Here is a 27,775-nt window from a genome sequence, read left to right as displayed (position 1 = left end):
GGTTGATACCCCTTGTAAGACTGCCTGCCTGCCATATAATTCACAAAATCATCTGAGTTTTTATGCTGCTTAATATTGCCGTTAGTTATTGTTATAATCATTATCAGAACCTGAATTTATTCTATTTTAGTGACGATTATATTGCATGAATTCAGGATTTCACAATACTATATGAAGCTTCTTCAAGTACTTCCTTCATAGTTAAAATGATAGTAATAGTGTCTCTAGAAAGTGTAAACTGAAATAGCTCTTTTTCCAATGTTTGAGTATTTTTATCAGCATTCACACTGGTTTAGGTTCTTGTTCTGTCAGAGTCTCTTTGCTGAGATGTCTTGTTCCAATAGGATACTGAAATGAATCATAAGGGTATGCATTGTCTCTTACTGAAACCCTAAATAAGGAATTTAAAATGGTTCACAATCTTTTTTTTAACCCTATATTGCATAACACATAAATGACAAATAACAAATTTGTAGCCTAATCAAGCATTACAAAGATTTCTTTCCTATTGTTTAGTTCCGACCTGGTCGAGAAGTCCCATTTCAACACCTTACCAAGACAGCAAGAGGAATGATATTTTAAACCTTGACCAGTAATATTTCATATTACAGCCTACATGCCCATCTATTTACGTTACAAATACTGTCTAGGTGACTGCTTGCATGGTTGCACGTACTGATACATTTTTGTTACAACACAAGTTAATTTGTGATTTTATCTATAAAAGATCAATCGAGCAGGAACATAGATTGTACATGTTATCATCATATGTAACGTAATTACCTGAAATCCTTTTTGTGTGCTTCATATATTGGAAGAATGTTTTTTGTCTGATTGTCGATTCAAAGTACTTTTCTGTTGCTAAAACTTTAGGTGATGTATCTTTCTCTATTCAGATTTCACAGCTGCGGGCTGGGGTAGGGGGGAACTTGATTACCGAATGCCCTTTTCTTAACCATTTTGTGTCCTGCTTCATGTATTCTTGTTTCTGCAATTGGTTTCAGTCAACATTTACAGGGCCCTTTTCCCCTTTCTTTCTATTTTTAGGATGCTTTGATATTTATCACCTTCTATAATTTGCAGATATTGTAGGTACTGGTGTTAATTCTGTGGCAACACATTTCATAAGTATTTGTGTGTGCTCTTTACTATCACAAATACAATTATCAGCATTGCAGTCAATGGTCAATGCAAACACCAGGTACGCAGAGTGGTGCTTTATTTCTATGCAACTTTACATAGATAAGGTTTCATGGATGGGTCACACCAAATCTAAACTTGGTTCCATAGATCAGATCACACCAAATCTAAATGTTTTTGTGCTGATTGCATTTTGTCTAACTCATATACCACATCTTTATGCAAGAGGCATAATGTTGCAACTGTGGAACATTGCATGGAAGTGTATCAAGTGACATCTGTTCATAGTTCATTGATCCACACCACTAATGCAGTTGTAGTCTGCTGCAATTTCCAAGGAAATATATTTAGAATTAATATTAAAATGGAATTTTTTGTACTCGTAAATGGATTTGAAAGAGACAAATTACCCCAGCTTTGTAGCTCTTGCCGTAGCTGGTGGATCATAGTTTTGTTGCTGTGGCTGGCTTAGCTGGAGATGGATGGGCACATGCAAGTCCTCTCTGATGCTAAAACCATTTGGAACTAGCGAGTTTCTGTTTGCTCCATTCACACCCGTTGTTCCATAAACCTGAGACCCGAAACTTTACGCTTAGGTTGATCTATGAAATGACTCAACTCTTTATGGTGGATTTAACTATTGAAAACTGTAAGTGTATGAATATGCGGGCATCTATTTTTTCCTATGTATATTGGAAGTTTGTGTTAGTTGTCCAAACCAATACCTTTTTATACAATTCCATGTTTTCTTGACGAATGAGGTTTACCTTCTTATACAGTTCCATATTTTCTTGATGAATGAGGTTCCCCTGCAAAGAAGACAATGTAAATTAGCCACTTGAAGTGCATCACTTGTAGACCAAAAAAATGTGAGATAAATAGTAGTCATTTTTTTGAGAAGACCTTGCAATTTAGTTCTTCTATTTTATCAGTTAAAATTTGATCCTGCAGAAGTCAAAAACCAGGTTATAGTTCATGAATGTGGTTTATATGGAGGTTTCAGGATCATCAAATAGTAAACATTGCATGAGGGCTAAAGGCTTCAGACCTTCTTCACACGGACACTACGCAGACTCATTTCCAATTGGTTCTCCAAATCTTGTAGATCTTTGACATTCAAACCTGAAAGCTCTTCTCCCATCAATTGCCTGCAATTATCACCATGAAAATGTAGGATACACTTTCTAGTCCTTTGGATGTGTATTTCAAACATTTACAATAGTTAGTTTAAGTTAATATGAGATACGAGAGATCATTTCTTCCATTGTTTTCATTTTCTTTTGCTAAAAATGATGAAATATATTTTTAGGTCCATAAACTACTAGTTTTATTTGTTAGTGGTATGATAAATATGGTCTAGGCAACACACTCTGGATATGAGCTCGACTGGGCATCTAATTTTTCATTGGAAAATACAGATAAAAAAACCCTTCATTAAAAAAACAGTAAATAATTTAGAAGAACTTCCGAATTTCTATATTTTTAAGTATAAAAATCTACTATTTTGGAAAACATGTCCAAAATCTATTTCTTATTTTATGTTTCTTCAATGTGACTTGCTTCAATTCCAGTTTCGTCCCCTCATTTAGATCTTGTATTCCTGTGGCTTGGATTCCTTGAGCACTTTACTACCCCTGCCTCCATTTTCCCAATTGGTGCTTTAGCTAATGTATCAATGGGTCTGTATACTCTGACTTCCTTTGCATCACCTTACACAAAGTTGTTGATGCAGTCTCCAGCAGTGTGACACAGACGTTACAGACAGATAATATCTTTAGTGCTACACCTTACACTGATAGATTGCATCTTGAATTTTTTTCCCACTGAACTGGAGGAGTGTCACCTTCAGAAGTTTAACTATTCACTAGTCATGTATGGGTTTGAGTATCTACTCATGTTGATGTTATCCCTTTTGACGTCAAAGACGTCTCATTGAATGGTGGAATACATGGGCAAGAGCATGTTTGTGTACACCATTTCCACCCCGCTCATGTTGCCAGCAATTTTTAAACTAACACACTATCATTCAGTGTATTGCTTTATTTATAAGCTGAAAAATTGATGTGTATGTTCTATTTCACACTTGGTGAGCTGATGGAACGAGACATCTTGAGCAAGATGAATGATATATTGAAAATAACTATATGCAAAGATACTTTGCACTAAACTATTTTTGATGCTTTATTAAGATAGAAAATATTTTGTTTGATGAAATGATACTGTTTTCAACCATTAAAATAATACTACTTTTAGTCATTATCATTTAAATATATATATATATATATATATATATATATAAAATAGTCATTCCCTTATGTATTGTTCTGATACCTTACTAGTATGAGACATCTTGATTGGGACATTCGGAGGATGAATGATGCTTTGAACCGTAGGTGTGATTTACTAGAAGGATCATTGATACGATTCAATACACAAAGATACATATTAATACACTAATCTACACTTATGTAACCAAGAGGCGATTAAGTGTATCAGTGCCTGCACAGGTAAGAAGTGTTAGATATGTTGGTCTCCTAACCCAATATGTTAACATGATCACAAAGATTTATTTCACGTGGGGGAGGCATTTTTTGCAAACCTTAGTTCATATTTTGTATACAATGTAACTGGGGTTGTTTGGCTTGGAAAGGTGGTGGACATTTAACTGAGTTTACCTTTCCATAGGAGTGTCATGAGAGGTTGGCTTAGAAGGAGGTGGTTGAGAAAGGATCACCAATTTTTTATTTTTTTTGATAGATAACGAAATTTATTGATAAAGTGATCGAGAAGACCAACTAGAAAGGATACAAAGAGGACTTAAGAACTAGTACTAGTAATACAACAAACCCAATCCCAATGAGAGACAAAATCCAAAAAGAAGATCCTCCCCTAAACTCCACGTAAACTTTGGACCAAAAGAAAAGGCATGAGAGGACTGGCAATATCACCTTTGAGACTTGCACACCTTTATCTTCAAGGATCACTGAATCAACGTCAAAAGTTTTGAGTGTTGGATTATCCACCTCCGCTCCTAGGTGTTACGTGCCCATGTATCGTGCCCAAGTTCAACCTATGACCCTCTTATATTCGTAGTTGCGCCTTTCCCAACAAATCGATCTTTTGAGTTAAATGGTTTGTCAATATGGTATTAGAGCGTCAGGCTCGTATAGGTCACAGGTTTGAGTCTCCTTGAGGGATTTTTCTACCCTTATGAGTGAGGGGGAGTGTTGAGTGTTGTATTATCCGCCTCCGCTCTCGGGTGTTACGTGTTGATATAGTGTGCCCCAGTTTGACCCATGACTCTCTTATATTCATAGTTGTGCCTTCCTCATCAGATTGGTCTTTTGGGGTAAATGGTTTGTCAACTTGGTATCAGACCGCTAAGTTCGTATAGGTCATGGGTTCGAGTCTTCTCGAGGGATTTTCCACCCTTGTGGGTGAGGGGGACTGTTGTATTATCCGCCTACGCTCCTGGGTGTTACATGCTCATGTATTGTGCCCCAATTCGACTCATAACCCTCTTATATTTGTAGTTGTACGTTCCCCATCATATTGGTTTTTTGGGGTAAATGGTTTGTCAACAAAAAGTAGGCGTTTAAAGTGAGAGACTATTTCTTAGGGGATTTCGTCAGGGGAAAACTTTATGGTTGATGTTCCTAGTGGATATCAATTGTATTGGTGTGGAAAATGTTGATTCATATATGTGAGAGGTGGAGGACTGAAATAGGAAGACACTCCTATCTAATATCTCCATCAAGTTGTAAATAGGTTAGTTATTCTAGGTTTTTGTTTACTCTTCCATCTTCCAATGGGATTACATGCGGGTTTGACATCCTTGAACAAAGTTTCCAGGAAATGTTAAGTTATGGTGGAACTCCTTTTCTTTTGATGGAAGACTAGGAGTTCAATTTCGATGCAAATTGAAAGCCTTAAAAGAAAAAAGAGTACTGTTAGCAAGATGGAGGAGAAGAAAAAAGGCAATATTGTGGAGACAGTAGGATGGGAAGGAATAATTGACTGGGCAATCCATGGAGGATAGGGCAATTGGATTCAACTTCAAACTGGAATTTTAGAAATTGGACATGATTTACAAAAGTTGAAGGTGAGGTGGTTGAGAAAGGTAGACAATAACTTATTTTTTTTTTCATAGAATGGCTAGTTTTCATTGGAGAACAATGGGATATCGCATTTGAACATAAATGGGGTAGCTTTGGATGACGAGGAAAACAACAGGGACGGTGTGGAGGTTATTATAAAAAGTTATACATGGACCCCTTATTAGTTTGTCCGACCCTGGGCAATCTTTACTTCAATTGTATATCATAAGATCAACGGGTAGGCTTGGAGAGAGGCCAATCAAGGAAAAGATGAGGTTGTTGGCATGAGCAAGAACAAGGCACCAGGGCTCGATTTCTTGATGGAGTTTTTCAAAGTGTGTAGGGATATTATCATAGGGACCTTATGAAGATGATCAAAGACTTTCACAATGGAGGCTTCTTAGATTATGGCTTGAACATCACCTTTGTTGCGCTAATTCTGAAGAGGATAGGGCTGGGGAGATCTTTGATCTTCAGCCAATCAGTCTTGTTGGGGCTACATACAAGATCATTTCAAAGGTATTGGCTAATTGGTTGAAATTGGTGATACCTTTAGGGATTAGCGTAGCGCAAGGGGCTTTTATTAAGGGTAAACAAATATTATATGATTTCTAATTGCCAATCAACACATTGACTTGAGGATTCGAAAATGGATACCTGGGGTTGTGTGAAAGTTAGACCTTGAAAAGACTTATAAGCATGCTAAGTGGGAATTCTTTATACATCTTGATGAGGATGGGAAATGGGCATAAGTGGAATGAGTGGATCATGAAAAGTGTCAATTTGGCATCTTTTTCTATTATAGTAAATAGGAATCCAATAGGCTTCTTTAGGAGTTTGAGAGAACTAGAAAAGGAGATCTATTATCGCTCCTGTTTTTTAAACATTTTGGTTGAAGCTTTGGGAAGGCTTATGAGAAAGGCGGTGGAGAACAGGGATTTAGAGGATTGATTTATATATAAAAAAATATTTACAGGTTTCTAGGTGGGGGATGAGGGACCGAGTGTTTCCCACTTTCAGTTTGTAGATGTTGCATTGTTTTTCCTTAACGCATCCATAGACCATGTCAGATATTTTGTGAGGGCAGTTGTGATTTTTTGAATTAGTATTGGGCTTGTCCATTAACTTGAGCAAGACTAAGCTATGGGAATGGGAATAGTTGCAAAAATAGATATCTTGGCAGGGATTTTGGTTTGAAAATTGGAAACTCTTCTGTATACTTACCTCGGTCTTTCCCTAGTGGCTCTATATAAACCAAAGCTACATGGGGACCCCATCATTGAGATGGGTATGTGTCTCAGGTTGTGGAAAGGTAGGTACCCATCAAAAGGTGGGAATTGACCCTGATAAAAGTACCCTTGTCAACAACCCAATCTACTTCCTATCCTTATTCACTATTCCTAAGAGCATGGACTTGAGATTGGATAAATTGATTAGGGATTTTCATTGGTGTGAAGAACAAGTACGCGCAAGTTCCACTTATCCAGTGGAAAGCTATCTATTTTCCCAAGGAACACGGAGGATTGGGAGTTCGCAATTTCAAAGAAATGAAAGTAACATTGTTGGGCAATGGTGGAAATTTGGGATGGAACATCAATGTTTGTGAGTATAGGGTGGGGTGAGGTAGTAAAATTCAATTTTGGGAGGACAACTGGTGTGATACATTATCCCTACATAAACAGTTTTCTAACCTTTATTCCATTTCATCCAAGAAACACTTGTTGATTCAGATGTTCACGAGGAATTTGGGGAGGTATCTTGGGACTTGGGGATTAAAAGAAACATTAATGACTAGGAAATACCTTTAGTTGTTGATCTCATGGCTCGATTGTTCAAGGATACCATATCCCCAATGAAAGAGGACCGACTAATCTGGGTTGTCCCTAAGGATAAGATATTTTCTTCTGAGTCTTTTTACAAATCCCTACTGCAGCTTTTGGGTCAGTTGAAATTTCAATCTCCGACAATTTAGAGAATAAAATTCCCAAAACAATCGCCTATTCGTTTGTCTACGATTGCTAACAAAAATGTACCATTGATAATTTTATAAAATGTGGCTCAATATTAATTAATGTTTGCTCAATGTATAAATCTTCCTGTGAGACTGTTACCATCTCCCAATTCACATTGCATTTTTTGTGTGGTCTCATTTCTTCTCATCGTATCATTATTCTTAGTGTTTCCCTCCATCAATTATTTTGTTGTTTGAAAGTTGGCATGCCAAGCATTTCGAGGGACAACAAGGATTCTCCAACATGTTCTACCTTTTGTGGTTTGTTGGGGTCTCTGGAAGGAAATAAACTACTGAGTCTTTGGTGGGAAGGAGCAAGCGCCTAAGAAACTTATCATTAGCATCGTTGGAATTTTATTTTATTTTTGGTTTAAGTTATGAGGAGTTTAAGGGTGTCTTCTTGAAGATCTATTCTTACAGGCTTCAATTTATAAGTTAGAGAACTAGAAGTCTACCATAGTGCTAATAATGTACTTCGACGGTCATCTTGACAATTGATTTCTTGATCTTATTTCAATATACTATACCTTTCAAAAAAAAAAAAAAAAAAAAATATTGCCGCAGGAATTTTTTTACAGCTTCACTGATAATCAATGGCAATTGAATTTATAATTTAGCCTACCATGAATGAGTAAACGATACAACTGTAAGAATGATGATGAGACTTAAAAGATGTAACAATCTCAACATTAGCGTTAGCAATATCTGGTATGGAGGGACATTGTAATGAGCCTATCTGAAAAATTCTTGATGAGGTCCTCAAATGTCTTAATAATTTGTTTCTGGAGAAGTTGGGTATATCACTTATGGGCTTCGATATTGGACTCTGATGATGAGTAATTTCCCTCTTGCTACACCACCTTCAAAGGGTTTGTCTGAGTATGGCACTTGTTTGATTTTTTTTACTTTTGCAATAAAATTAATTCTTCCACTTTTATGATAGTCTCAAGTTGATTTATTATAAAATATGTTTTTTTTTTAAATGCTTTCAATATTTATGACTTAAATTTTTTAGGAAAAGAAATTGTGTGAACAAACTGTAAATTCTTACAATAGTGACTACCATACTACAAAAAGGAGATGATATTTGGTTATCATGTATAAAAGTAACGAATGTAATTCTTGAGGAAAAGAACTTATGAGAACCAATAGTAAATTCTCACAATATTGAAACCATAGAACAAAATGTGGATTATATTTGGTTTGGCATAAAAAGAAAAAGAAAAGAAAAGTAAAATAATGATGCTGCAAATTCAGAGGCAGAAGATTTTACCGATTGTGTTCTTGCAAGTTCTGCAATTGTTGCCTCAAGCTTGCTGCCTCCTTTTGCCAGAACTAGCAAGTACAAGACATAAAGTCAAGTCTACAAGACATATGCTGACACTGTTAACCAATATGATTAAATGGAGATGAGATACTATTCTGATTCTTAATTATTTCCAATGTCACCCAAGAGCAATAACTGCTTTAACCTTTGAAAGTCAACTATGCAGAGCTTCTTGATTTGAGATCACATGTAGAAGTTTGAAAGTTTAACATCCTAAACTATTTAAAGTAGCAATCGGAACTAATAATGCATATGTTAGACTACTTACTACTGTACATTTATAATTACTTTCTTTATTATTTATTTATGTAATTTCTTGTCGTATATGTACTATATTAATTGTGCAGCTTTTCTTAATTTCTGTTCATTATAATGTCATTGGTTACATGACCTTATAACAGGATGTTTGAAGAACTTCTCTAAATTGATTCAGTAGTGATTCAAGTTTTATGACTCTGCCTATGCATTATGGTACAAAAGGTGCAAACTTCAGTCTTGAAAACAGTGACACATGTAACAAATTATTAAGTAACATTACATGGCTGGTTAATCAATAATTTCATTTTGCACTACACATGAACAAACCAAAAAAGTTGGACCACGACAAATCAGGGTATAAAGTTTCATACTATCTCCAATGTTTCGGCTGAGACATTCTGGTTTTGGCTGAAACTGGAATGAAAGATCGACCCCGAAACATTCAATATTTTGGGAATTATTTGGGTTGTCTTGGTTTTTCTTCTAACCGAGCATTGCCTGGTGATGAGATTTTAAATCTTGTCACCAATGGCTAGTAGATTATCGAGTTTTAAATCCTACTATGGTAAAATAAAATATACCAATAGCTAGTAGATTGTCGAGTTTTAATTTCCTGCTATGGTAAAATAAAATAAATTCACCATTAAAAAAATAGGTTTCTTGTCAGTGTTATTTATTTTGTTTCACAAAAACATTGTGCTATTTGTCTCATTTTACCTAGGATGACCTATTGGTGGTGATTGATGATTTCTATGCCGAAGGATTCCTGGATTTCTATTCTAACAACACTTTTTTTTACCCTTTTCCCAAAAAATCTGGAGCAGAAGACGTTGCGGATTTTAGATCAATTAATTTGGTAGGTTCAAGGTACAAATTGTTCTCAAAGATGTTAGTATCTAGACTCTAGATGGTGATCCTCGCTATTATTGGGCCCACTATCACAAAATTCGACTAATTTTTCTGAAAGTTCAAAAAAATTCATTGAATAAAGGACCACCCAATTTAATCACCGAACCTAAAAAGCCCCCCCTTGACCCCATGTAAGAGCTTCGAGGGTATTTTTTTTGAAACCATCCCAACTCTGAACGCCGCATCTTTCCATCTACCCTGTATTGTTTTTGTTTCAAGGTTTATTTGTATTTTTTGCAACCTTGATTTTTCCCTGAAAATCTATCATCTTCAGCATTCATTCTCCTTCTTCATATTAAACATTCCATTATTTTTCATTTCCAAAATAAGAATCTTGATTTTTCCCAATACTCATCGTCTTTGACCTCTAGTGGAAATTTTTTACCCTTCAACCTCAAGCTTTTATCTTTTTCAACCTTCAAATCTCAAGAACAAGATAGAGTTTTTAGGGAATTTGGAGTTGATGGGTTTTTTGGAAGAAGCCCATAAACATCATTTGTATGTCTTTTTCTGGAGGAACTTTCCTGAATTTATCTGAATAAATTGAATTGACTCCCCACTGAATATTGCTGAATGCAAACCTGATTACCATGGTTGGGTCTGACCAAGGAAAATTCCTCAAGGGTCAACAAAAGTTTGATGGGGGCTTTGATAGTGAATGAATGCATCGAATCTAGATTGAGATTGGAAGTCACTAGAGAGGTGTCCAAGATTGACTTGGAAAAGCAATATTTGAGAGTTTCTGAGTTACTTATTAGGATGGATGGGATTTGGTATATGGTGGTTCCACTGGTTTATGAAATGTATCTCATCCTTATCCTTCTTGATATTAGTTAACAGAAGTCCTACATGTTGTTTTTGTAGCTCAAGAGGTCTTAGACAAGGTGATCCGTTATCCCCCTTATCTTGGTTAGAACAACTTTTGGTAGATGAATGTTGAAGGTGCTTGCCAATAGAGATATCACAGCCTTCAATGTTATTAGAGGTGGCCTTATGGCTTCTCACATGCAATTTGTGGATGATGTTTTGGTCTTCCTAGATGCCTCAGTTGAGTAGATTAGGCTTTTCAATGGGTTTTTGTGTTTTTCTAAAAGGCAAACTACGGATTAAGGATAAATATGCTCAAGAGCAAAGTCTTTGCGTGGGGCTAGTCCCTAATATCTAGTCGATAGCGGTAAGTTCAGGACGTTGATTGGGGAAGTTCCCCACTTATTATCTTAGTCCCCCCCTTGGTGCATCATAGATCAATTCTTCTAACTAGGACCTTGATATTGGGAAAGTGGAAAGAAAGTTAGGATCCTAGAAAGCTAGATATCTTTCCAAAGGGGGTGAGATGACTCTAATCAAGAGAAACTTTTCAAGTATTCTTCTCTTTTGTCTCTATTCTCAGCTCCTAAGAGTATTGAGTTGTGGTTAGATAAGCTAATTAACAATTACTGTGGAGACAAAGATGGTAACCACAAGTTCCACTTGTTGAAAAGGAAATTTCATCTCTCTTTAGAAGAATGGTGTCCTAATTTTTCGAAAATTCAAGCAGATGAATTCAGCCCTTTTGTGTATGAAGATTTGGCAGAAAGCTAGGTTGTCTGTGGAGAAGAGTGATTTCATCTGAGTATGAGGAGGGATTTTGTGGTTAGGGAAGTAGAGAGGTTTGGTTGTCTTCGGATATTGCATGTGGAAAGGCATTGTCAAAATTCTTCTTGAATTTGTAAGGGATAAGCCTTCAAAGTTGATAGAGGGTATAGGATTCGGTTTGGGAGGATCGCTACTGTGGTACAAGCCCATTTCAAGATTAGTTCCCGACATTGTATTCCATATTTTCTAAAAAGAGGTTATTGATTCGAAATTTCATGGTTAGAAATGGGGCTGAGTTGTCATGGGACTATGGATTTAGAAGAAATCAGAGTGATTGGGAGGTTCAACCGATTGAGGATCTCATCAATTGGATCTATCTCATTCCTTAAGCCCATATGTTTTGGACTGTAAAGTGTGGGCATGTAGTTGAGATGGTTATAACTATATCAAATCTTTCTATAATTCCCTAGTCTCTAACTCTACTCCAATGTCCCTGCATGTTGCTATTAGGGTGTAAAGTTCCGTTACGGTGGTTTTCTGTATATGGTCTGCAGCCTTAAATAAGATTCTAACTTCTTATCGTATTATTTCCAGGGGCATTATTCATGTTAACTTTTGTTGTATGTGAAAGTCTAGTGTTGAGTCAGTTAATCACCTACTTTTTGACTAAAATTTTGCTCGTGAGATAATTATTCCATACTTCTTGATTCTTTCCTAGTTTTGTTTTTCCTTGTTTCAAAGTTGGCAGATATCAGCTTTCTTCAGAAAAGGAAGGAATCTTGTCGAGACTGACTTTTCTCCATGCATGTTAGGCCATGTGGAAGGAAAGAAACAATAGAGTTTTCATAGGGAAAGACCATCTCCCACCCTCGGATTCCATTATTAAAGTAGTAGGTTATTTGTATCTCTGGTGCAAAATCTTTAAAGAATTGAAAGGGTTGTTTTTTGAAGACCTTTTATTCAGATGGGAAGTTGTTTGTATTGAGTGAGGAGGTGTTGTATTGTCCTTATTTGTTGGTGAGGCAGGCCTTCTCGGCCTCCTCTCCCTTTCTCCGATAAACGTTCACCTATCAAAAGAATAAAAGTTCAATATTCTTAGTGGCTCTACAACCTCATAAACTTTTTTTATTTTTTAAAGTCTTGAGCTGACTGCATCATTCAATTTAACTGTTAAGGACATCATGATTTTTGTTAACAGTTGAAGCAAACTCTCGGCCACAAATGTATCATTATCAAGGAGTAGAATTTAAATTTAAGATATTACGGAAAACTGTTGACAGTAGCCAAGCATATAAAGTGTGTGTTTCTACGAACTCCTATCCTATAATCCTGTTGGTAATGTCTTTTTGCAGCTTCTATCACTCATAAATAGAAAGGAAACATGACACCAAAGAAAAAAAGGATGTTAAAAAGGTTCTAATTCCGCTTTTGGGGATAAAACTTACCAGCAATCATAATTCTAGCAGCGTTCAAAGCTCCAAGCTCCCCCAGACCCCTCATCACCTCTTTTTCTTCTTGAACCGGAAAGCTAGTTCTAGTAGATATTCCTGAAAACACTTCAGCATCGTCCCACATTTCGAGGAAATGCCCTGATAATGGTTGATGTGGGCCATCTTGCAGCCTCATTTTCTTCTCAAACACAGAGATTAGTTTTAGAAGTGGTGCTCTGATACTAAGAATCAGTTCCCCACCTTTAGGAAATTTTTGTTTGGGATATGTTGAACTTGTTTCTTTGAGGTTGGAAATCCGTTGTGTTCATTTTTATGGTTCCCCACTGAATACATATTTCCCAGTGGTGTGAGGGTGCATCCTTGAGAGGATTCGGTTAATGAGGCGTAAATTGATTTTACCATTACTGAGGAAAACTGGTTCACTGCCATCCCATACCTGTAGATTATCATATAATCGACTTGGCCTGCACATGTACTAGATCCAGCTCACTTCCATGTCTTGCCAACACATATTTGTGTCAAAGTTTTCTTTAACATCCGGCCTCCTATTAGGACGAAAGAAAAAAAGAGGAATCCTATGTTATCTTATGGTGATTTGCCATTCCCTGAGGTTATAGACCCCTACATTCTGTCTGTAATCTGTGCATCGCTTGTAGGGCTGTCAACGGATGCCTATCGGTTCGGATACAGCAATATCCGAATTCGAATTCGAATGCGACGGATGTTCTAAAAGTCTATCCGAATTCGAATCCGATTATCTTATCGGATATCGGATAATATCCGATTAGAGTTTGAATAATTTGTATATTAAAAAAAAACATAATTTTTCCTTATCCAACTGATTTTTCATTTTTAAAATTTTTTATTATTATATATTATATTATTTATATAATAAATAAAATAAAATAAAATAATATATATTATATTATTTATATAAAGAATTAATCAAATAAAATAATATATATCATATATTATTTCGAATCAGATATTATCGGATTCGAAATGTTAATATCCGAATCCGATAAGGATTCAAATATATAAAACCATCCGAATTCGAATCTGATATTCGAAATTTTTGGATAATATCCGATTTTTCGAATTTGAATTCGAATCGGATTAGAATTTTCGACTATCCATTGACACCCCTAATCGCTTGTGAACCTGGAATATAATCAATACTCCTTGCTATATCAATTCTCCACCGTTTGTTGGATCATGCCTTAATTTGCAATATTCTAGCAATCCGATTCAGTCAAGACAAACGAACTATCTTATAATGGAATAAGTCAAACACTGGGCGGCAGTCTGAAGCAAACAACGTAAATGGGACTGATTCTGCTGCACATGTATTTATTTTGGGACTTCTGCTTATTGCTCTGCATGTGCAATACACAAGCATGTTAGATCTTGGTCTTGACTGATTCAAAACAACAGAACTTTGGAAGCAAGATGACAGGTTTTGAAGTTCATCTGGCATTATATTTTTAGTACCCTTTATTCCTGCTCTTATAAAATGCTCTTATGTTGATATCATTGATCAAGCTTCATAATGAAAAATCTGCAAAACCAATCTATATGGAAACTGAGCAATTCATGGTATGGAACCACATTCCATTATTATTCAACCTATATTTGTTCCACAATTGACAAGAGTGTAAATATTAAATCCCTTGGTAGCCGGTGTCCCCAATTTCTCAGATCAACTTTGAAGTATAATGTTGACTTGACATCAATACTCCAAAATGTATCTCGGTGTTAATCAAGAAGACCAACACACATTAGGGTATGACAAACATTGGCAGTTTCTCCAATTTTTCAGTTCAACTTCGAAGTATAATGTTTCCGTGGCATCACTACTCCAAAATGTATTTTGGGGTCAATCAAGAAGCCCAAACACATTAGGGTATATATGACAAACATCGGTAGCACTTCTGAGAAACCATGTTAGTCATAATTCATAAGAGTTACTATGCAAGCATGCAGAGAACATTGGATGGAGATCAAAGATAGAAACACAAGATCTTGCCACGCAAGATATCATTTAGCTTGTGCAACTTATCCTTGAAAAGTACGAGTTACGTTATGCTTCCTAGGAGTCGCGAAAGGTTGTTTTGAAAGGCACATCTTTAACAACTTCAAATTGGAAATGGAATTTGACTTGAAACATTATTCATTAAAATGCCCTTTTTGTTTTCAATTTTCAACATAAAAAATCGTCAATGAATAGTAAAAAAGTAGCCTGTAGTTAGAAAGGTTGCTGCAGTACTTATCAAGAAAAAGGAAAAGAAAAGTATCTCTGTAATAGTTAGAACTATTAACATATTTTGGATGAAGCAAATTACACAAACTAGGACCCCTAGTTTGTGTATTCTTTTACAGTTTCTTATATTGTTGTTGGATAACCTTGCAAATTTAATTTGTTAAAAAACCTGAAAATCAGCATCTATTCCTTTTCGCAAGTCTTGGGTTTGGCAACTTGTTTTGTCTGAACAATGTTGTTCAGTTCTTCAAAGTCTCAATGATCATCTCATCCAAACTTCAACCTTTTAGCGATTCCTCTGGTGTATCACATTAGGTAGCTTTTGTAGGGTTAAGTAGGCATCTGGTAAGATGGTTCTCACGTTCAGGATACCTTTATGTTTATGTATAGATATCCCTCATTCATGTTTGAGCATTGTCATAGTTGTGCTAGCAATGGCCTCTACTGGTTATTCCATTGATCTTTTGTATCCTTTGTTCCTCCACTCAAATGATTTCTCTTTGTCTGAACAATCTGGATTTTGGCTGCTAGGGAATTTCAGTTCACATTATCGCTAAATGTGAACCTGAAATATTTATTTAGTTATATTAAGGTTACATCACTATGTGATCATAATTTATGATGGTGGATCACTATCATCAGTGGGAGAATTAAGAATAAAACAGGTACTTCAGAGCTTTGTCTAGTATGACCTAACAACTCATTTGTGTTTTAAGATGGGAAGAAGTATTTCATCCATCCATCTTGAATCTTAGGTTATGTTTTTTATGTTAGCCAAGCAGCAGAAAAATATAAAAACTAAGCTATTTTAGAACCAGACATGTTTAGGAATATGTAAATTTGATGGATTTTGTTGCCCCAGGTAGACGATTCTTGGAACAGTAAGCAAGCTAATATGGATGAATGAGCTAAACTCCCAAACAAATGTCAATGTTATCAAAGGTGTTGGCAGAACAGTATGCTAGAATATTGCAATGCTAGGTTTTGTGTACTTGGTAGGAGAAGTGATTTTATTAAATCAATAAATAAAGCCTTTTTCCCAAATTTGTTGGTCAACAGTATTATAACCTGAAACCTTGTTCCGGAGACAAACTGGTAGGGTTTTCTTCTGTTTGTGACCACTAATTGGAAATGGTATTTAAGCATTTTTTACTCGAGAGCAAAGTATTACTTCGATGTTTTTTATTGGGTTGTGGAAAAAATGAATTTCTTTTGTGTCAAAGACTTCTTTGTTACTGTCCCAAAGCCTTTGATATTTTGACTAGATGTATGGAAACATATTAGCAAGACGTGAGTGGTCAAGATTTGGTACGTATATCTTGTAAAGGTGAACGAACCAGTTCAAGGCTACACACTTTTTTTCCAAACCACCTTGAATAAAAGGTGAACGAACCCCATTCATGATAGAATAGCTGTGAAATAGACTAATGAAAGCCACCCAAACAAGTCAAAATATGTTTGATTTCTCTCCATTCTTTGATGTTTATTGCAGTAACTTTTTTTGGACATGCCATTTTGATATCTATCAAGTAGAGCTTATAAATGTGACAAGCTTTTTCACCAAAATTTATTGACGTATTCTAATATTTGGCTCATTTTTCCTTACTCTTGGCCTAAAAACTTTAGTTATTGAGGAGATATGGGAATTTTTTTCCTAATGTATATGTTTTTCTTTGTTCTACCTTTCCACATTAGAACATACCCAAAAAAGGGATTTGACTAATTAAATGGCATGACGAGCAAGGACCCCTTTGCTTTTGCTGGGGCACCCCAGACCTCCACCTGGCTTAGCTAACTCTTCAAAATTTAGCTTTCACAACCAGGACTGGGGATTACATTTATTTTAATCTCCCTCCCTCTCTTTATCTCTCCCTGCCAAGTTTGTATTTGCATTGCCAGCATTGACATTGGCTGTGTCTGAGGAAAAAATTTCATGTTGACATCATCTTATATATTCAAAATTTTCTTTTGCTTGACATGTCCACCATGATTTGATAATTTATGTTGCACACCCAAGGCTTATGTATCTATAACTTTCCTCAAAAAATGGACCAAGGGAAGACTGGGAATTCTTTCTAAATTGCAGTTCCCTAAATTCCTCAAAATCCACAAACTTTTTTGTGGTTTATAAATGTCTCTCAAAACACCAAGGGTTCTTCTTTACTTCCTAATCCTTTTGGATCAATCAAATCTGAAATTTGGTCAAGCTTAATCTAATGAAAGGATCCCTTTTCCTTGAGGTTTGGTTGCTAATAATCCTTGTCTCACTGCCTGCCAAGTGACGTTGATTGACAAATCCTGCGCCAGTTTCCTGCTTTCAATCCTTTAAGTTTGATACGCAGACACCACAGAAATCTGCTACTCGAGAGAAATTCTATAGATGTCTTGTGTATATATAGGCATACATGCATTGAAGAAGACACAGTTGTTGAACTCATCTGGGTGCATTAATATAGTTCATCAAAATCATTTAGCCAAGAGATTGACACAATACCTACATATGATTTCCTCAACCAACTAACAAGTGCAATTTGGTTAAACATTGTTTGAAGTCAGCAGAATCAAAGTTGATTGTTTTCATTTTGGCATTGGTTTGTAACACGAATGGAGCAACAGAAACAAGTACACTAGTTAATGACTTGCATCATAGTCATCAAGTCGGAGTATGGCTCTAAAACAAGGGGAAACTTTGGAAAAAGAGGAAAAAAAAAGTGAAAAAACAATAATATGTTTCATAGCATGTATAATACATTAGACATTATATTTTCGAGCAAAAAAACAAATCATGGAATATCTATGCATACTTCCTCACATAATTATATATATCTTCTGAGCAAAAAAACACACAATTGAAAACATAACAATCATAACATACAGACATTATCATCAAATCCCACATTAAACTACAGTCATGAATCACCAAGTCCTATATTATGTATCAAATCCTACAATAAACAACATTCATGAATCAAATCACAAGCAAACCACAGGCAGACAAAAAGTTTGTTTAAAAAAAATATTAAAAAATGTATTTAAAACATTATAATGTTTAGAATAATAAAACATTGCATTTTTACTCATTTTATTCGCTAGAGATAAGAAACGCGTTTTAAACATGACTTTCTAGAAAAAAAATGCTTTTTCTTTTGTGACCGACTTGCGTAGATCATGAATAGTGTTTTGATAGAAGTGATCCATGCCTTAATTTCCATTAAGTGCACAAGGTCATGATGACATTTGAAAACAATTTATAAGTAAAGTTTGAAGCAGTATTGATATTTTAGATATTTGAATTCATATGTCACAATATGTTCTTGTATCCTTCTCATCTTGAACATGATGGTTCCATTAAGTGCACAAGGTCATGATGACATTTGAAAACAATTTATAAGTAAGGTTTGAAGCAGTATTGATATTTTAGATATTTGAATTCATATGTCACAATATGTTCTTGTAGCCTTCTCATCTTGAACATGATGGCAGGAGGGTTGTATCAGATTTCCCAACTCCATGTTAGGTAATAATCAAACCAGTAGTATTCATATAGAACATTGGTAGACACACAGGAATATATTATTTCCATAAATTCAAAGTAAAAAATAGATTAACATCACTTTTAAAAAGTTTGATATTTACTAGTATTTCCTGGCAGTACCAAAGGTCTTTTCTTCTGGAAGAGCATGTGGCCAAGTCATAAATTATTTAGAAGAAAAAATTTGTTCTCAAATTTTCTTTTTTGTCAACAACCTTGGATGGTCAAACTTAGATTTCAGAATTCTAAATTGTTAAACTTATTGGTTGTAATTTCTAAGCTGTCATTCAGTAAAAGTTGAGGAAAAGAGAATAGAGCAAAATCATTTGTCAAATGCCTTTCTTATCGCCGGAAACAAATTTCAGAAGAAAACTGAGGAGCAGTTATTGAAAAAATACCTTGACTTCTGAAGTTGGATTCAATAGTTGATGATGTTCCTCTTTTGATTTGTTATATCGATCGATTACAGATTTCATGCTGTCAATAATAAAGGTACACACTATTAGCTTTATTATGTTTATTATATCCCGAATATTACATTACACGGGAACTTGTAAGTTTCATGGAATCGTAATAAAGACAATAAGTAATGAAAAAAAGATCAAAATATCCAAATAGATCTATTCAAGCCTTTTACTCTACACTCAGCGGTAGCATACTGGTTCCTGCTTCTGCATTCATAAAAAATAGTGTTTCATGTAAGAAGTTGACAATTACCTCCTATTAGGGAAGCAATAGTTCCGTGATGGTACATGAATGTGAAATAGACACTTAAATATAGTTTCCACTTTTGCTGACCTTTCAACTTTTTGTCTTTTACTGTTCCCTCTCGAAAGGTTGGATTTGATTGCTATTTTCAGCTAAGATTTATCCTTGGAGTTTTTTTGTAACGATTGAATTTCCAAATCCTATGACTCATTTTGTTATGTTTCTCAAATTTCAACTATGTTTCATTCGCACTAAAACCTGTCTAAACATTGTTTACCTGCTTCAAACAAGTTGAGACCCGATGGATATTTTGAATCGTTATTATTGATGTGAGTAGACGTTGATCTCCACATGTTTATTACAGCACAATCCAATGGAACTCACATCTCACATCAACCTTCTCTCTATTCGTTGGTAAATAAAAACTATCTAATACAATGGAATCACATTAATTTGTAGTCTTAATCGTGATGTTTGTTATTCTGTCTTGTAGAAAAGAGCATGTTCTTTAGCACTAAATACAATCACAGGGTTTGCTTCACATTTTCAGATCTAGACCTTCGCCAGTATGCATAAACTTCATATGACTTGGTCCCTAACATACAATTTCTCATGGAAGTATAAATGCACTGAGAGTACTAATGTTTCTGCTATCTTGCCTCCCCAATCCCATTGTGAACTCGATTCTTCTTACCACCAATCATCATATAATCGTCTCACTTGTTTAGCTTTCTAATCCTTGAATTTTTGCCTTCAACGTGCCTCCTCATGGCCACCAACCTCTGAAATTTTGCCTTGAGATTGATCCTGGAAACTTCTCTTTCAGAAGAGAGACATCTGATTCCTTTATTTATTTTTTATTTTTTAGTCCAAGCTTTCAATCTCCTCTAACAACTCTTTTTTCTTGTTCTCCTTTCTACCCTGTGAAATGACTCATGTTTCACCTTTTCAACTTCTCTTGTATGGCCTTTAGTTTGCACCCTATAGACCACACCAGTCCTACCCAAAAAAAAAAACAATCTCACTCCACCATTCCTGGATCATCTCCTTACTGTCTTGATGCAAGATCCACATGTTCTCGAATTGAAATGAAATAGACCTACTCCTTGACCTGGCCTCAAGAATGACGGGGTAGTGATCTGATGCTGGGTTAGGGACTGTCAATTGATAAATTGAGGTGAAGTACTCCTCCCAATCAGAAGAAACTAAGAGTCTATCCAATCTATTGAGGAAGGATTATCAAACCCTGCAAATTTCTCTATGTTCAAGGTAACATTACATTCCCCTTTCTTCTCATATGAGAATTGGATGACATTAAAAAATGTATCCTCTGCTTTTATTTATTTTTAAATATTAAAATGATGATATTACTGTCAAATGGAATGTAATATCCTGAAAAAGAAAATAAATAAGGGTATAAAATTTAGATATCTGGAATTTGGGGTCACATGGAAAGCCATCAACATGTTAGACTGTTGAACACAAAAACAAAACCCATTGGCCATGAAGATACATAGGATCTGGATTGATGTGTTTGGAGTTGTGCAGAAGGGTTGAAGGCCGATTCTGTAATTGGCAAGGTAAAATGTTCATAAAAGAGTTTAATAGGATTGATGGTGTCAATTACACGAGCACAATTGAAAAATCAATGAAACAAAAGTAAGAGCGAGTAGGCACAATGGAATAAGTTGTTGAGCAATACCGATTTTGTATGCTATCCAGGGAAAGACTGTCATAATTAATGATGAAAGGTGGAAAGCTGGTTTAAGGTAATTTATTATCTTAGTGCCATGGTTTCATTTTTCAACACAACTTACATTTTTTATATGTATTAGAATACCCAAAAAATGAATAGTGATGTGAGAAGGGGCTTAGAGTTTTTCCATGAAATTAGACAACATTTTCAGTACATCCTGCGATCTTATGTGGACCCCCTCACAGTCAACACACTTCTAACATTGCTTGATTACAATAGATAACCTGGATGATGATATGCTCGATTTGGTTCTTGAGTCCCAACCATCACCAGGGATGTCTCCCATGGGAGTCAATGTTGAGGATTATGAGCCAGTTATGGCTAAGAGCAATACTGCACTTGGTGATGGAGACAGAGGTTATTGCAGAACCATATAAGTGCTGTCAGAAGCTATGTTGTGTTTCATTATTAGGCAGACAACTCGATGGTCTATTATGTGATGTTAAAAAAAAAAAAGCACAGCAAAAAGTCAACGTTATGTTGAAATTGCCAGCATTAAGGAATGCATTGACTTGTTTGCTTTTGAAGAAAAGATGTAGAGAAGTATTTATTGCTCTATGCTAGCTTGAGGTAACTATGTTTTTCATTGGAGTATCAGATGGAGCTTTCTACCAGGGGTCGATAATAGTTGTCTTCTCATGGGTCTGGACATGTTCTATTCTCTATCAGTCATTGATGGCTGACTTGTATGAGCCACATGTAGTGACATTGAAAATTTTATTTTATTCCCATGGTTGTCATTTATATGATGGGAATGACTTTTATTGGGCATGTTAGTTATAAATTTGCCTGCATGAGAATAATTATTTACGTATCAGTAATATTTTAGTTGTTTTTTATTTAGTACGTATTCAATGCTAATAAATTCAGATTATTACATGGATTCTGACAATGAGTTCTACACAATGGTGCTTAGTCACGATTCACAACCAATAATACTCAAATTAGATAGAACAGTTTCAGACTTCTTGTCAGTATATACCGCTTTATAGTTGTGGATTGGATTTGTAATATGTTTTTGTTCTAAAGAATTGTTGATTTTGATGTAATTCATGTATTTCACTTGTTTTTACTAAATAATACACCACAATCTTTTGGGTCTAAATTTATTTAAGTTTGTATCTCATTAATCAATTGTTTGTATGACAGATAAATAGTTTTTATGGCACAAGTCAACCCATCACTTCGTTGTTCATACGCAAGAAGTTGCTGGAAAATGTGCAATTTACACCGTGATGGTAACGAGGGTTGATCTGTTCACAAAATAAATAAATTTTAAAAAGAAAAAATAGAGGAAAAAATGGATTGAAGAAGATTAAAAGAGAAGATGATAGATTTTCTTTGAAATCACGCCAAGGGTTTTAAGGACATCACATCATATAGATTCTAATCTCTGGATAACTTTAAAACCTCTTAACTTTTTCTTATTGTGTTGCATATATATTGAATAATAAAAGGTTTACAATCTATTTATAAAAAGAAAAAGAAAAGTAAACTTGTAATTGACTCAAACTACTTAAATTTATCCACCAAGATTCTTAATTAAAACAAACTAGTGCTCCTAAAATTGGGTTGGTCGATCCACACCCTTTATGGGCGGTATGACTGATTTGTGGGGCTCACAATGATAATGTAAATCCAATTAAGTTGTTGGCCCACTGATAAGTATATAAAATATAATAATTAAAAAATAAAAATAAAATAGGTGCATAACTAGAGCTCAATAACTAAAATAAAAAAAAAGAACACTATAATTATGCTATGGCTCAAATAGGATAGACCCATGATTCTTAATGTCCCCATCAATTATCCCTAGCTTGAAGAGACTCGACCTCGTGGTGTTAAAGCATGGTATTCCTCATAGATCCATAGGTTAATTTGGGTGGAGCAGCCCCTTGGAATTATACCAAAAATATCAAATACTTTACTCAACATGATCGTTCTCTGAACCTCAATAAAAACCAGTAAACTTTTATTCAAGTCTAATGTTCCGTAATCTGCCTCTAAAAGTAATATAGTCTTCGTAGCTATCATAAGAACCTAGGGTTTGATACCAAATATGATGCATGACAAAGTAAGACTAGACATCGAAAATAAATTTGGGAGATAATACATGAGTGCACGTAATAGATTTTGCCGAGTTCTGAATAATATTGAGTGCTAGATAGGATTTGAAAGTTGAATGGTTTAAAAGGTTTAAGGTTTAGGTTTGAAGGGTTAAGTTGTAAAGCGTAAAAAGTTTTGCAATGGGGTGTTGTAATTAAGTTTAAAGATATGAAATAAGATAAGGAGTGTGAGTGAAAACGGAGAGTTCACGTTGATAGTTGGTAAAAAAATAGGTATTTGAATGACCTAACTAACGAGAGGTACCAACTCTTTAACTCACCAACTATCGGATTTTTTGGCATATTTCAACATTCACCATAAGAGATGAAAGGTAGGAACACTCGCATGTGAGTTGCATATTGCACAAGGAGTCCAATGCTCTGTCCATCGTCTCGATGGAGTAAACAATCAACCCAACATATCTCTCTCTCTCTCTCTCTCTCTATATATATATATATATATATATATATGGAAAATGTTCGGCACCCTACTATTTGCCCTACGTGTTTTGTCCTACATGGAATGTCACTCACTAACCACTTTGACACTCTTTGAGATGGATGTGACACCAAGCACTCGTAGTTATCCTCTTAACTTCTTGTAACTCCTCTCACACTTGTATGGTGCAACACTTGCCATGTAGGACAAGTAGTTGTAACTATAGGATGACAAGGCAAGACACTTGTCATTCATTCCCTACTTGTAATTCTCTATAAATAATCATTGTAGTAGAATAGATAAATAGATAAATTAATAAAAGAAAAGGAAAGGTCATTCTCTCTTTATTAAAAGCATCTCATCATGTTCTTATGGTATTAGAGCCATGACTGGCTCGGATCTTACGATCAGGTTGGTAACACTCTTGAATTCTAACTCCATATTGATTCTTGTAGAATTCCATTTAAATAGAGTATCTGAGTACAAGTTAGTTACTTAACTACCCTAACTACATCAATATGATTCAGTGTATCTTGATATACCGAAATACAATGCAACATAACTATTACATAATATAATTCTAATTATACCAAGATAATGATTGATGCTTGATTAGATTCCTTAATAGAACAATACATAATCTAATACTCTGTATCCTCTTGCAATCATTTGTTTCTTTGGAAAAGGAACGTACGATTGGTTACAAAAAATCAATGTCCTTGATGTCATGACTTAGTTGTTGTCAACAAAATTGATCATATTCCTTAGTGATCACAACTTGTTTATGAATCTTGATGCAAATTGCATCTCGTTGGTTAAAAAGAAGAGTTTCTCTTGATTATTGCCTCTATGAGAGAGAGAGTAAACATATATGCCCATGTGTGATATGGACAAAGAGCACAGCATGCACTCTACTCAAATGGCCTCTATGGGCCTGTACAAGAGGTTGAGCTCATCTTGAGCCAATTAGCTTTGGGCCTAGAGAATGGGCCAACAATATATTTTTTTTATTGCAATGGAGATAGAGATCATTGAACTTGAGAAGGCTAACAAGGTTTGAGTGAGGATCTTCAAACCAACGATGGAATTATAAAGGACAAACATGACGGGCTTCGTGAGTGAAAGACTTTGGTGAGATGAGTCCAAACCAAGGTGACTTGGCCAGCCAAATTATTGCACCCGTTTGCAGTTTTTTTTTTTTTTAATTTAAATATATGCTATTTTTTAGAAGATTAGGAGAATAATGAGAGGAATTTGTTTGAGAAACAGGTTTGCCCATCAAATAAAATAAAAAATAGAGAGAGGAGGAAGAGAAAGGAAAGAAAACCAAATTTTCACTTGATAAAACTAACCAATACAAGAAAAGGAGAGATTTAGACAGAGAGAGAGAAACAGTTTCATTTAACAAAATAGAACAAGATGATGGTAAGAAGAAGATGGAGATCTAAAGCCTAAAGGTAGTGAGACCATTTGTTGATTGGATTGAGTAACAGATTTGATCCAACAAAACTATATGGCTCCTTGATAGTGATGATGTATTGAAGAGAAATAAATAGGTATGAGAAACAAGGGAAACTGTGAGAAATAAGAGATGATATACTATAAGAAAGTTCGATTTGAATGACATGGTTTTGAAGTCGAGCATGGCCGACCTAATTGCAAGATTAGTGCCAGCCATGGCTCTGATACCACGAAAACAAACAAGATTAAATGAAAAACCCATATCAAATTGATCTCTAGTGGAATTTCATAAAAATTTAGAAACTAAGAACGAGTAAGTTACTTAACTACCCTAACTGCATAAATATGATTCGGTGTATCTCGATATATCGAAATACAATGCAACATAACTACTACAATTACATCTTATAATTCTAATTACATCAAGATAATGATTGATGCTTCACGAAATACCTTAATATAACAATACATAATCTAGTGTCTTTCGTTGTCAACGTATAGTTATAACTACTTGTTCTATACATGATGACAAGTGTCTTGCCTTGTCATCTTATAGTTACAACTACTTGTCCTACATGGCAAGTGTTACACCATACAAGTGTGGGAGGAGTTACAAGAAGTTAGGGAGTAACTACAAGTGCTTAGGTGTCACATTCTTCATCTCAAGAGTGTCCAAGTGGTTAGTATTAGGCTAACGAGAAGAGGAGAGTAAGTGGTGGTGGTGGAGATGAGAAAGGCATTGGGCACTTCAAAGTTTAAAGAAGATGATGATGAAATGGATTTGTGTTCAATCTAGAAATAATGATTTGCCCCTCTTTGATTTCATGTTCTAAATTTTTTGTAGTAGATAAACTAGAGAGAGAATCACCTCCTTGTGTTACAATTTACAAGTTTTTACCCATGTTTCTCTTTAATTTAGTTGAGTCAACTCCTTTCTATCAGGAGAGAATCAGTTGTTGAGTCAATTCCTGGATTTCAAGAGAGGTTGTTGAGTTTGTAACTCACTCCTTCTATTGAGGAGAAGAGTAGGAATCGGTTGAGTCATTTAGTTCATAAATTTTGAACCTCTTACAGAGAAGAGGTAGAAAATAATAACTAACTAATCTATTTTCTGTTTTGTATTTCGAATTCTATTGAGTTATTAATATAATAGCAACAGTTCCTATCATTTTGGTATCAGAGCATTGATCTTGTGACCATGGCAGCAACTAAACCACCACCACCTGGCTTCGCAAATCCAGTTCCCAATTAGATCATTGAGTTTAGAGACGAAATTAAAACCAACTAGAGAGAGATTGTCGATTTAAGCGCTAAAGTGGTAGAACTCACGGAAGTTGTTATCGCAATCCAGACCAATTTCAACATCCCAAATTTCCTTCACAAGTTGATCCTATTCTTCAAATGCCCAGACAATCACCACGCCAAAATCAACCTACCTTCAACGGCTTTCAAGGACGACTCCTATGGTTGGATTTTCCTACTTTCGACGGCACTGACCTAGAAGGTTTGGTTTTTTAAGCACAACAATTCCAATGACTGAATGGTGTTCTTGAAAAACATATGGTGGACATAGCAGCAACTCACCTACTTGGTGATGCCATTCCTTGGTACCAGTGGCTGGCGAAAACTAAGGGGCAACCAATTTGGATCGAGTTCAGCAGAGCCTTGTCCTTTCAGTTTGATTCGACAGAAGATGATGACCTTGAAGGGTCGTTAGCTGAACTACACCAAACAACTACTGTCAGAGACTACCAAGCCAAGTTTGAACGACTTGCAAATCGAAGTCTTGTCTTACCGGAGCCCTTTCTTATTCGTTGTTTCATTTCTGGCTTATATTAGGATATTCGAGCTAGTGTGAATTTGACGAATCCTTCCACATTGATACATGCATACACAATAGCTAAACAACAAAAAGAGACCACCAATGTTATAGTCTATATTGTATCTAAATGATAGTCCAATAGGACGCCTTTCAACCGAACATCACACCTTCAAACACTTCCACCACCATTTCCAAATCCACCATCTAAGTGGACAACTCCTAATCTTTCCACTTCAACTACCATCCCATTAGGAGTCCGATGTCTTATCGTTGCTGAATAGCAAGATAAAAGGGCCAAAAACCTTTATTTCAATTGTGATGAGCAGTACCACCCTGGTCATCGATGTAAAAAGTCCCAATTGCTGCTACTGGATGCTGATGATAGAACTGCTCCTATTGAAACATCTAAAGGTGACAATGAAGAGGAGCTACCTATGGACATCTCTCTTCATGCCTTGTGTGGTTCCAAACATTCAAAACAATTTGCCTCTTGGGACAAATCAAACGACACTCTTTAATGATTTTGGTTGATTCTGGTGCAAACCACAACTTCCTTCATCCTAAGATTGCAAAATGTTGTGGATTAAAGATAACATACTCAAAACCTATATCTGTTACAATGGCCAATGGTTTTAAAGAACGAAGTCCTGGGCGTTGCAATCATGTGATGTTAACATTACAAGGACATACATTTTATCCAGATTTTTTCTTACTACCGATATGTGGTTATGATACTGTGCTTGGAGCTGAATTGTTACAATCACTTGGAATTATCTCTTGGGACTTCTCAACCAAATGAAGATGATGTTCTATCAAGACAAGCAGCAAATCCTTCTGACTGGACTAAACCTTTTTGTTGGTACAGTTAAAGACTCATGTGAGTTTCACCAACTCATGTTACAACAAAGGTTGGGGTTTTACGTC

General features: G+C 35.4%; 1 protein-coding gene and 1 long non-coding RNA gene across 9 annotated transcripts in view; one reads left to right on the top strand and one right to left on the bottom strand.

Moving 5' to 3' along the window:
- LOC147403920 (uncharacterized) overlaps positions 1–21,901 on the top strand; it is a 34,618-nt gene extending 12,717 nt beyond the window's left edge. The window contains exons 4-6 of one of the 7 annotated variants that reach the window (XR_015177656.1): positions 1,084–1,201; positions 1,920–2,310; positions 19,819–21,901. This is a non-coding gene — a long non-coding RNA (uncharacterized LOC147403920). Of the gene's footprint in view, positions 1–1,083; positions 2,311–19,818 lie in introns of all 7 variants that reach the window. The other 6 variants (XR_015177654.1, XR_015177657.1, XR_015177653.1 and 3 more) reach the window with 6 other exon arrangements.
- LOC147403919 (MADS-box transcription factor 23-like) overlaps positions 1,322–27,775 on the bottom strand; it is a 40,619-nt gene continuing 14,165 nt past the window's right edge. Inside the window, exons 3-9 of one of the 2 annotated variants that reach the window (XM_086439706.1) lie at positions 18,959–19,037; positions 8,522–8,583; positions 2,189–2,288; positions 2,044–2,085; positions 1,866–1,949; positions 1,551–1,711; positions 1,322–1,461 (exon numbers count right to left, since the gene is read on the bottom strand). In XM_086439706.1, the coding sequence (XP_086295832.1) occupies positions 1,446–1,461; positions 1,551–1,711; positions 1,866–1,949; positions 2,044–2,085; positions 2,189–2,288; positions 8,522–8,583; positions 18,959–19,037 (544 nt within the window). In that variant the 3' untranslated portion in view covers positions 1,322–1,445. Of the gene's footprint in view, positions 1,465–1,550; positions 1,712–1,865; positions 1,950–2,043; positions 2,086–2,188; positions 2,289–8,521; positions 8,584–18,958; positions 19,038–27,775 lie in introns of both variants that reach the window. The other variant, XM_086439705.1, reaches the window with a different exon arrangement.

The sequence above is a fragment of the Akebia trifoliata genome, chromosome 4 (genome assembly GCF_017979445.1).
Source record: "Akebia trifoliata isolate Shusen 1 chromosome 4, ASM1797944v1, whole genome shotgun sequence".
In the NCBI taxonomy this organism is placed as follows: Eukaryota; Viridiplantae; Streptophyta; class Magnoliopsida; order Ranunculales; family Lardizabalaceae; genus Akebia; species Akebia trifoliata.
This window is presented reverse-complemented; position numbering and strand designations above follow the sequence as displayed.